Raw genomic sequence first — 12,513 nt, forward strand, 5'->3', positions numbered from 1 at the left:
CTCGAACGTGGGGTCCCAGGTTCAAATTCTAGGCATATGCACATACCTCTAATTTTTCAAAGGTATGTGCGTATTAGAAATTAATTGTCACTTTCTCAAAACGGTAAAGGAAAACATCGCGATAATACCTGCATATCAGAGAGATTTATATAAAAAAGCTTCTCAAAGGTATGTGAAGTCTACCAATTCGCACTTGTCCAGCGCGGTGGACTATGGCCTAATCCTTCTCATTCTGAGAGGAGACCCGTGTCCAGCAGTGGGACAGTAATGGGTGGATAACTGGATAACGTCGACGTATTCTGATAAAATATAATAAAGTTCGGTAACTAGTAGAGTGTAGACCTGCAAGTTATATAATTCAAGTAATTGTACAGATGTTTTAAGGTTTTAGAGGTCGTAGTATAAGGTTGAGAAACGCTGCACTAAGTAATTACACTGCCATTGATATTTTAGATTAATGATCATTGGCATCTCTGTTGTAAATACATTTTCATATAACATTTTTATATGTGCTCGTAATTAATTAAAATTAATTATATTTAAGTACTTATCATATAATTGGGAGTTCATGACCTTTCGAATAAATACATACATTTTTTGCAGCTATTTTTTGTGACTTAAGAATTCATTATTATTGAAGACTTAAATTAAAATAGTTTTCACAATTTTAAATTTAATAAAATCCAGAATTTTGTGTTAATTTTTTTTTAGGTACTTAAGTTATCTTAAATTATGTTTTAAGTATTTGAATTATTATTTTATACATTAAAGCTACATTGAAGGGGTGTTTAACTATTTTTTTACTTTACAGTTTTACATTTGACAATTTTTGTAGAGATTTCAAGAAAAAAAAATAATGTTAACATTTATTATTTTCTAGAAATCTTATTTTACTATTTTTGTAAATAAATTGATAATACTCTACTTGTGATGTGATACTTTTTTGCTTATTTTTATTTGATTTGACAATAAATATGGTTTTTGAAAATTTTACTTTTTATTTTATACCCGGAAAACTTTGTACCGCCTCAAAATCTATTTATCAAATATATTTCATGTAAAATATAGCCTATGTTACTCGTGGATAATGTAGCTTTCGAATGGCGAAAGAAGTTTTAATCGGTCCAGTAGTTTTTGAGCCTATTCATTACAATCAAACAACAAACAAAGTTTTCCTCTTTATAATATTACGAGTAGTATAGATTATGGTAGTAACGAAATATATCTATGCGGTCTTTTTAATAAGTGAAGTATCAAACGAGCCTGCAGTTTATCTGATGGTAAGTCACTGTCATATGGAAATCTGTTATGAACTCCATATAGAACAGTAAACTTAGTATGAGTTTTTACGTTTTTACAAAAAGGATTGTTTTTGTATTTGTTTACGAATTTGCCCATACATTTCCAATCATCGCCCTCAGCACTGTATCAGAATTGATTGGAAATGAATGAGAAATACGTAAACAAATACAAAGCAGTCATTTTTGTAAAAACGTAAAAACATACTAAATCCGTTTGTCCACTGCATCGTCACCGAGCCGATACCGAGAACGAGATTATTTCGGGCCGATTTTAATATGACGTTCGGCGATAGTTTGTCCACCGCGACCGATATCGGCGGTTTATTTTGTTCCAGCTCGGCTCGGTGACGCTGGCGGTGGTCAAGCTGAGTTAGGGTACAGGTTCTACGTGAAGCCAATCACATGTATTGCCAGTCCTGAGGACTAAAATGGTTACCTCATAATTAACAGTTTACATAATGCTAAAAGATTTTTATGAACTATCTGACCTGGCAAACGTTGTGTTGTCATATAAATAAAAAATGGTAAGGGTGAACCCTTATCACTTAGGGGTATGAAAAGTAGATAGTGGCCGATTCTCACACCTACTGAATGTGCATACAAAATTTTGTGAAAATCGGTAAAGTCGTTTCGGAGGAGTGCGGTAACTGACATTTTATATATAAGACTAGTAGTGCCCGCGTCAAAACATGACATGACATACACGTAACTGAAAATTTGCACTTTCATTGGAATGACATTGGAATGAATTGACAGTAGCGCCATCTGTCTAAAATTGGTCTCACCAACTCAAAAACCTTCGTGGGCTCATGCACAATAACTTTACTAAAGATCATCACAAGATCAAATGCATTTGTATAAATTAATAGAAAATAAAATAAATAGTACATTACAATACGAGGACGAAAAATTTTTTTCTGACAAGTGTGAGTTTGCAGGCCGAGCCGCAGGCGAGGACTGCAATCACACGAGTCAGAAAAACATTTTATATCACGGCGTGCGTAAATTGAAGTTTTACGCACGCTTCGCGTGCGCAAAACCCTCATTTCCGACCCCGTAATATAAAATTTTATACAACACGCGGACGAAAAATGTTTTTCTGACTCGTGTGATTGCAGTCCTCGCCTGCGGCTCGGCCTGCAAACTCACACTTGTCAGAAAAAAATTTTTCGTCCTCGTATTGTAATGTACTATTTCGTCCGCGTGTTGTATAAAATTTTATATTACGGGGTCGGAAATGGGGGTTTTGCGCACGCGAAGCGTGCGTAAAACGTCCATTTACGCACGCCGTGATATAAAATAATATACTATATAATAAATATACTTTATTTGTACACGTATATAAAATAAATTATAATAAATTAAATCTTAATCTATTTACAAAATATACAGAATGGCATTGAAAAATGTGTTGTTATATTTTTTGGAAAATATTAATGAAAGTTGCGTGAAATTATTTCAAATCTATGTATGGGGAGCCACAGCGTACGTTGTAAAAGTGGTCGCACACCTGAAACATTAACAATAAATAATATAAATGCAAAATGCAAAAATAAAATAAAAAAGTTACACTATAGCGTTAACTAGATACACTCCTTCTTATACTATTAAAAATGCATATACACAAACTACACACACACACACACACACACACGCATACTCACACACACACGCGCGCTCACTCACACACACAAACAACCAAACAAACTGTTAGGCGCTGCTGTGTTCCGGTTTGAAGGGTGTGGTAAGGGAGACAGACTTTTCCGAGGCGTTCCAGCTTAGTCCTCAGGGGTAGCGGCGCATCTGTGGCCGACCTTAGGTAGGAATATCTAATCCTATCTGGGGTTGATTACAGATGTCCATGAGTAGCAGTAACGACTAACCATCCCCTGTACCCTTAGTATGCGTTTTTACTAAAATGACTGTTTTACTGTTGATCAGAACTAATTGGAAATGTAAGGGAAATACTTAAACAAATACCAAAACAGTCATATTTGTCGAAACGTAAAAACTCCTGGTAAGGGTACTGGTGGTCAGTATGCTCGTCTGCTACTCCTATGTTATAAAAAAGCTAGATGCAGCGATTAAACACTGAAGACCTATTTTATTGATTTTAGAAAAATCCTTATATATCTCCTTGGATTCTTGGATTCTTGGATTATAGCTCCGTGTAACATATTTACAATTTACACACACACACACACACACACACACACACACACACACAATTTAAAGAAAAATGATTCATAATATAAACCAACTTACTTGGAACTGTTCGTTGAACAGCGTTCCATTGGTGCAGAGATCAGTGCTGACGAGACGTTGATGCCAGCAGAAATGGTATGCCTGTAAACGGTATGAAGGTATTAAAGTGGTAGAAGTCATTAATGATTTTTAGCATTTAAAATATAATAGTTATTGCATAGATTAGTAAAGATTACTCACTCCTAACAAGAAAATGTACCCAGTTTTGAGAATTGAAATAGTTGCGTAAAAAAAAGTGTGTGTGTGTCAGCTACGACGCACGATTGGAGTTTACTCCTTACGAATGATAATTATGATATATATCGAATAGAAAAAAGGGTAGGTAAATGAACGCGTCTGCTAAAATGATAAGAGAAACAAACATATATCTGTAATTATTCGGATTATTTATATTTCTTCAATAATGCGTATTACATAAAGTATGTTACAAAATAATATAAAATAGCGCCATCTAGTGGCAAGTTTTATAAATTGTAAGTTTGCAAGTTTATCAATCTATGTATTTTGGTTCCAAATATTATAATGGTAACTTAATATAATTGTTTATATTAAAGTAAATTTTAATATAATATAATTATTTATATTTAAAACAATGTTAAACGTTTTATAACTTAAAACTTAATAATTATAATTTCTTTGCCATCTATAAAATATCCTTGTTGCAATTTACGGATGAAATTTATATGAGACTCAATAAACATGTTATTATATGTAATTTGGATTGTTTCTGAATGTTTTATAATTCTAGAATTCATTTAAAACGTATTGCTAATTTTATATAACTTATTTTGAACATAATTCATTAGCAATAATTCTGTAATAAATATTAAATAATACTGTTTTGATTTTGCCCGTTTATCGTTGATAGATGGTGCTGATCAATAATGCATCCATTTTTATAAGTTAAATTAATATATTAGTAACTTACAAAAGCCTCTTTATGTTAAAAACTTATTTTGCTAATATTATATCTTATTCAATTGCTTACTGATTTTATATGTTACTCTTCTTTAAAAACGTTCATAAAAGATTGTTAATCATATTATGGCCCCAATGTTCATATTTTTCACAGTGTTTATAAATGATCAAACCTATAACTTAATTTATGCAAAAATGTAAACAAATTAGTTAATGACGTTTTAATGTTTTATATATTGCTAATTATTTTTATTGTAATAATTACTTTCATATGGGATTTGAACTTACTGTATTTTAAATTAATAAAAGCACTCTTGATTCATATTTTGGTTACCGTTACGCCTCAACTTTTCGTGTTACACTTGATTTTACTCCTCATAAAATTTCCGTACCGGGCCTTATAACTCAAATCGTTTCTTAAGGAGTAAACTCCAAAAGTTTTGCCACGTCTCCGTGCTAAAATGTCCCTAAAATATTTTAAATAATTATTTATTTATTATGTAAATTACGCAGTATTCGTTATTTATTCGTAAAGTTTCTCTAAAAATGTTTTTATTTGTCAAGAATTCAAAAAAAGAACTTACTAATAAGCCGTTTGTGGCTTCATTCAATTTCAAGGCGGCGAAGTATCTTTACTAATATGTGTTATTGTAAGAATTTAATTAAATAAAAATATCAAACGAACGTTCAGTCTACGATTATTTTATTCTAATTAACCATCGCGGTTAATAAGAATAAAATAAAACGTTAATTAGAATAAAATAATTATCACTTGCTTTAATGGTGAAGCAAAACATCGTGAGGAAACCTGCATCCTTAAGAAATGTTGAAAGAAATTCTCAAAATTATGTAACATCGACCAATACACACTTGGCCAGCGCGGTGGACTATGACCTAATCCTTCTCATTCTGAGAGGAGACCGGTGCCCAGCAGTGGGACAGTTATGGCACAGTACAAATATCTATATCCTATACTGTGTACTGAGGACTAAGCTGGAACACCTCAGAAAAGTCTGTCTCCCTTACCACACCCTTCAAACCGGAAAACAGCAGCGCCTAACACTGCTGTTATTAGGTAGAAATAGGTGTGGCGGTGGTGCCGCCGGAGTCGAACCACAAAGGGTTCTACCACCTTCAAACAACAACTGGTGAACAACTTCATGAAACACTCACCTGGCATCCAGCATCAACATCAGCATAGTACCCCCTACTCCGTCCAGCGCAACTGAACTGCGTGGGGGGAGCGTGGTGGAACACGGGGTAGAGGGGCGGGTCGTGGGGTAGATGCAGATCGTGGTAGTAGTCGTGGGGTAGCTGGCTGTATACCGCTGCTAGGGCTGAAAAGGGAAACTTTTTTAATGGTTGACGTACATATGAGCTGATAGCTTAATGGTTGAAACTCGGCCTCTCGATCGACAGGTCCGAGGTTCGAATCCCAGGCACGCACCAGGAAGTGTGTTTACTGAAAACTGTATGCCTACGGAATCTTTAAAAAGGTGTTCTCGAAGGTATGTGAAGTCTATACGCACTAGGCCAGCGCGGTGGATATGGCCTAATTCTTCTCATTCTGAGAGGAGACTTGTGTCCAGCAATGGGACAGTAATGGGTTGACGACGTACAAATGAGGCGAGCCTGTTTAGTTCCTATGTTCTGTATGCAGTTGACTACAGATGCCCATGAGCGGCAGTGGCTACATATTTTTTTATTTATTTATAATATAAGAGTAGCAGACGAGCATGCAGTCCACCTGATGGTAAGTGGCTACTGCCGCCTATGGACATCTGTAATCAACCTCAGATAGGATTAGATATTCTTACCCGAGGTCGGCCACAGATGCGCCGCTACCCCTGAGGACTAAGCTGGAACGCCTCGGAAAAGTCTGTCTCCCTTACCACACCCTTCAAACCGGAACAAAGCAGCGCCTAACATTGTTACACATACATACACATACCATCAGGTGGATTACATGCTCGTTTGCTAGAACTACTTTACTCAATGGGCATGATGACAGTATTAAAAAATCTAAGAATAAATGATTTATGTACTTAAAAACAATGTGTTGAAAGCATTCTAAAAAATAGCCCAGTAATAAAAACTTTAGGATTTATTATATTTTCAATAAAATAAAGTATAAATTTATGCAGTCGGCCATCTTGTCTAAAACGCTATTCGGGGCGAAATGACGTAATTTTTTTGGCGTGTCACCGTATTGCTTGAACTTTTCTATGGGATATTGAAACGTGACGTCACTCGCGGACGCTATGACACCCGTAAGCGTTTTCGCGTTTAATTCAAAATTTATTTTAAAAATGCTAATATTTCCGTTAATACTGAATTTATTGCCGAAATAATACGATTTTTGGAATCAGTAGACATGTACCTACATTATAGAAGGGGAGTTCAAAATTTGTCATTATGCCCATTGTAAATTCAACATTTCTGATTCCAAAATTTTACCCGAATGCGGAGGGTAATGTTTGTTAAGCGTATGTAAGTATGTCGCATTCTTTGGCACGCTACAGTCCAAAGGGTTCGACGGATTAAACATATGAGGTGTCGTTGGATTCGTTTAAATTGTAGGAGTGACATAGGCTATATTTTTAAGTCTTACAATTTTTTTTATAATATAGGAATAGCAGACGAGCATGCAGTCCACCTGATGGTAAGTGGTTACTGCCGCCCATGAACATCTGTAACCCCAGATAGGATTAGATATTCCCACATGTGGTCGGCCACAGATGCGCCGCCACCCCTGAGGACTAAGCTGGAACGCCTCGGAAAAGTCTGTCTCCCTTACCACACCCTTCAAACCGGAACACAGCAGCTGCTAACACTGCTGTTCTTCACGATGTTTTTTACTGTTACAGCGAGCGTTAATTAATTTTTAATATGCTTTTCAATATCTTTTCTCCTATTTTACTTAAGTAATTATTAAATAAAGTCTACCATTACGATTTTGGTTCGATTTAAACTAACCCAAACATTACAGATTTGTGCTTATTTTTTGTTAGGATCTAGAGCAACCACTGGTCCTCCCATATTTGTAGAGGCGATAACTTAGTGCTAATTTGACATCAAAATCGGCCAAGTGTGAGTCGGGCTTCAGGTGGAGGATTCCGTACCACTTCGCAATGTATTTATTGATATGTATTGTGCCAAAATGTATTATATTTATTGACATGAAAATATATTTACATTTAGGTATTTCTGGATTCTTACAAAGTAGGTACACAAAAGACGTATGTGTGTAAATATTATTTTGTTTTATTCATCATTTTTACCACGATATAATGACAAAATAGTAAAAAAAACATTGTTAGACAAATTGTTTGTTTTTTTTTGCATTTTCGCCGTAACTAACACATTTTTTTAATTTTCAGCTTTCTATTATGGTAAGGATAGGACATGGTTTATAGGTAGGATAAATCAAAGGAAAGGATTATTTAGCGAACCCTAAAAAAGTAGGACATTGGTGTATAAATATTAATTACCATAATTATGTCAAATTTTATAAATATTTCAGCCTGTGGTATCATTTACAGTTATATAATTACTAGCTGACCCAGCAAACGTTGTGTTGCCATATAAATAAAAAAATGTTAAGTGTGAACAACCCTTATCACTTAGGGGGATGAAAAATAGATGTTGGCCGATTCTCATAGATACCGGATAAGCATAAAAAATTTCATCAAAATCGGTCACGAAAACTGTGACACGAGAATTTTATATATTAGATGTAATGTCTGCATTCTATAGGCAATACCTATTTCAGAAAATTTTCTGAAAAAAAAGAAATATCCAAAATATTTTTGATTGCTGAATTTTTTTAATAAAGTTCACGAGAAGAAGATTTGATTGTAATTATTAATATAAACTAACGTTTTTTTTAACTATTTTTTTAAATATTTAAAAATAGATTGGTCCTTTTATTTTCGTAAATAAGTAAAACCTAAATTAAATTGTAAATAAACAGTAATAATAAATAAAAAACTTACCCAATAAAAACACAGCTATACTTTTCAACATGTTTAAAATTTAAATTTAAGAATAAATATTAAAAAATAAATTATAAATAAATGCAAGTGCGCAAGCGCCCCTCGCCACGAGATTAAGCAAACTAATCGTTCGAGATTACCTTTGAATTTAGAATGTGGTAACGTACTTATCCGTGGTCGGGATTATGCAGTAATGTGTAAGTAACTTGTTTATTAGGGTTCCGTACCCGAAGGGTAAAAACCGGACCCTATTACTAAGCCTCCTGTCTGTCCGTCTGTCACAGGGCTCTATCTCCTGAACCGTAATAGATGACACATGTTTTTTTTACAGAAGACGTATAATGCCGCTATAAAAGGACTAAAAAAATAATTTTAAATGTTAGTTGATCGGAACCCCACATTTGCGGGTTCGTCTTGCACTTGGACAATTTTTTAAATTTACTTTTTATGGTGGTAGAACCTTCGTGATTCGAATCTGGATGCACCACCGCATCATTTTATTTCGTTTTAGGGTTCCGTATGCAAAGGGTAAAAACGGACACTTTTTACTAAGCTTTCGTTGTCTGTCCGTCTGTCCATCTGTGACGGGGCTCTATCTCTTGAATCTTGAACCGTATAAGATAGAGACTTAAATGTTTTACAGAATACATGTAACAACATATACTTAACTAGCTGACCCAGCAAACTATATACCGCCTCAAAATCTATTAATCAAATATATTTCATATAAAATATAGCCTATGTTACTCGTGGATAATGTAGCTTTCGAATAGTGAAAGAATTTTTAATATCGGTACAGTAGTTTTTGAGCCTATTAATTACAATCAAACAAACAAACAAAGTTTTCCTCTTTATATGATTAGTATATTTATTTATTTATTTATTTATTTTATTAAGTTCACCAACGGTTGTAACATTATACATATTTTTAAATTAAATCTAGTTACAATGCAAGCAATAAATGTACAACCACTTAGAGGTAAACATCACATGCAATACAGATCTAAACGTGGTAATGAAAATAGAATAACAAACTTTATAAACCAAAAACTAAAACAACACAAAAAAGAGAAAAAAAAAATAGTACAAGTAAATAAAACATTAAATAGAAACACTAATTATAATTTAGATACAGCCTTCCTAAAAGCAGCTAGACACATATTATTAATGTCGATGTCTGTGGATTCACTACGCTTATTATAGAGTATGGACAGTCTTGCAATAGGAGAGTTTGATCCCAATTTAGTTTTACAATGGGGAGGTACAAAGAGTTGAATCGGTTTGCGAGGCATGTTGACGGGTATTCTAAAGGAGAGCTTAGAGAGAAGACGCGGACAATATATCTGAGAATTTACTAATTTATATAAAAAGATAAGATCTAATGCATCTCTCCGGGTATCCAAGCTAGACATATTGAAGTGATCTAGAGACGCTTTATAAGAATACTTGTCTTTATTTTTGCCTAACGAATACGCAAGATGCCTGACAAATCTCTTCTGTACCCGCTCTATACGAAGCATATGGGATGCAAAATGAGGACGCCAAACTACACTCCCATATTCCAAAGTGGATCTTACAAGACTGTTATACATAATGATTTTAGTTGAAGCTTTTTTGAAAAATTTGGAATATCTAATGATAAAACCCAACATTCTAGATGCTTTCTTTATCATTGAATCTATATGTGGTACAAAAGTTAACTTGGTATCAATACTTATACCCAGATCTTTAATTGTTTCTGTTTCACAAATTTGCGTATCATTAATGAAGTAAACTGAAGGAATGAAATGGAATTTTCTAGTAAATTTAATATGAAAGCATTTTGACACGTTAAGCTCCATTATATTTATTTTACACCAGCGAGCCAGAGCATTTATGTCTTCCTGAAACCTTAATACATCCTCCCAGGTGTCTATTACTTTATACAATTTTAGGTCATCTGCAAACATCAATGGAATTGAATTATTAAAGCAAAGTGGGAGGTCATTAATAAATATATTAAACAAAATTGGGCCTAGATGGGAACCTTGTGGAACGCCAGATAATATTTTACATGAATATGAATTAAAACCATTAACCACGACAAAAAATGTGCGTTCCGACAGATATGACCGCAGCCAATCGAGAATGTCACCTGCAAATCCATATGAACTCAATTTAGTTAATAAGATCTTGTGAACAACTTTATCGAATGCTTTGGTGAAATCGGTGTATATAGCGTCGACTTGCTTCCTTTTATCAACCGATGTAATTAGGTCGTCAACATAAGACACCAAGTTTGTATTAATTGATCGGCCCCTTAAGAAACCATTTTGCTCATCACTGCTGTATTTCTCAAAATGTTTATGGACAAATCGACATACTAGTGATTCAAAGATTTTTGAAAAGCTAGACAAGATGGAAATTGGTCGATAGTTGCTCACAAGATGAATATCACCAGATTTGTGGATTGGCACTACTTTGGCTGTCTTCCAAAGTGAAGGAAAAATGCCTGACTTAAGGGAGACATTAAATATATGATGCAATGGAGTGACTAGATTGTCAGCGCATTTGACGATGAAGTATGGTGGAATACTATCGGGTCCCGCACCCTTCGTGCCATCTAAAGATAGTAAAGCTTTTCGTATTGAGTTACTACTAATATATAGCGAGGTAAATGCCTCATAGAATGCTTGATCATTGGGGTAGGTATTCGTGTTTTCCCTTGAGTCATTGTGTATGTAGTCGCTATCGTCAGTATTTTCATATATAGAATTAAATTGACAAGCGAAAAGATTGCATATGTCTTTTCCTTCGGAACATTCAGATATGCCATCCGTAAATGTGGCTGGGTAAGAACTGCGACCACCACGCCTTTCTTTCACAAATGACCAAAAGTATTTTGGATTTATGGATATTTTGTTTTCTGTTGATTTCAAATAATTGCGATAGCATTCGGCAGTCATTTTAGCACAACGCTCTGTCAACAATTGAAAGGATATCAAATCTAAAGGGTTCTTAAACTTCTTGTACTTAATTCGATACTTGTTTTTCTCATTTAATCTCCTGATTAACTGACGTGAGAACCATGATGGATATTTATTGGTTTTTTGTCTTGTGACCGGTACAAACTTATTTATCGCTTCCCTAATGACTGTATACAATAAATCCACCAGTTTGTTGACATCAGTCACTCCAGTAAACAAATCAACCCAATTAATTTTAGCTAAGTAGGCGTTTACTAACTGGTAGTCTGCTCTGTAAAAGTTATGGCGAGTATATTGTACGTTATAGAGCATTTTAGATTCACATGTAAAAGCTATATTAATGTGTAGGGGAGGATGTAGTGGATCCACAGGCGATAATACGTCAACTGCACGTGATACAATACACTGAGATGTAAAGTCTAAGAGTACTAAGTCTAAAATCCTATTCATACTATTGCTGATAAAATTATATTGTTTGTAATTATTTAGGTTAAGAAAATCTAAGAAGTCCTGGTTAAGTGAAGACGTGTGATATGTATCTGATTTATTTGCTAAGCCCCAGTCAATATTACTCAAGTTGAAATCTCCAACTACGCATTTATGATAATTAATTTGTTCATTTATACGCGAAAGACTATCTAAAAAAGCCTCAAGGGTAGATCGTAGTACCGGAGGTGGCAAATATACAACGCAAATCGCGATAGGGCAAGGCTTTTTTGGTGTACCAATGTCAATAATGATCCACAAGTCTTCACTATTAGTCTCAAACGAAAATTGTCTTTTAGATCTTAACAATTTCGAAACCGCTATTAAGACCCCTCCACCTTCTTTTTTCGTCTCAGTCACTGATTCTTCTCTATCTTTTCTATAGACAACATAGTTATCGCCAAAAAGTTCAGCGTTTAAAATGTTACTGTTGAGCCAAGTCTCAGTAAGTATTATCAAATCGTAACTCGAGTTACTAAGATTACAAAAGAAGGTGTGGGTTTTCGTTCTAAGACCACGGACATTTTGATAATATATTGATAGAGAACTTATGCTAGCATTTCTTACATCCATAAAAATAAA

General features: G+C 34.3%; 1 protein-coding gene across 1 annotated transcript; it reads right to left on the bottom strand.

The window, feature by feature from the left end:
* Positions 1-2,641: 2,641 nt before the first annotated feature.
* On the bottom strand, positions 2,642-8,572 carry LOC140748695 (U-scoloptoxin(01)-Er1a). Its single transcript, XM_073081546.1, has 4 exons — positions 8,480-8,572; positions 5,658-5,821; positions 3,567-3,647; positions 2,642-2,811 (listed from the first exon to the last, which is right to left on the bottom strand). Exons 1-4 carry the CDS (start codon positions 8,508-8,510, stop codon positions 2,755-2,757), a joined length of 333 nt encoding a protein of 110 aa, XP_072937647.1. The 5' UTR covers positions 8,511-8,572; the 3' UTR covers positions 2,642-2,754.
* Positions 8,573-12,513: the final 3,941 nt, after the last annotated feature.

This window comes from Epargyreus clarus, unplaced genomic scaffold (assembly GCF_041222505.1).
Source record: "Epargyreus clarus isolate Ecla_fem2 unplaced genomic scaffold, WU_Ecla_fem_2.2 ptg000016l, whole genome shotgun sequence".
NCBI lineage: Eukaryota > Metazoa > Arthropoda > Insecta > Lepidoptera > Hesperiidae > Epargyreus > Epargyreus clarus.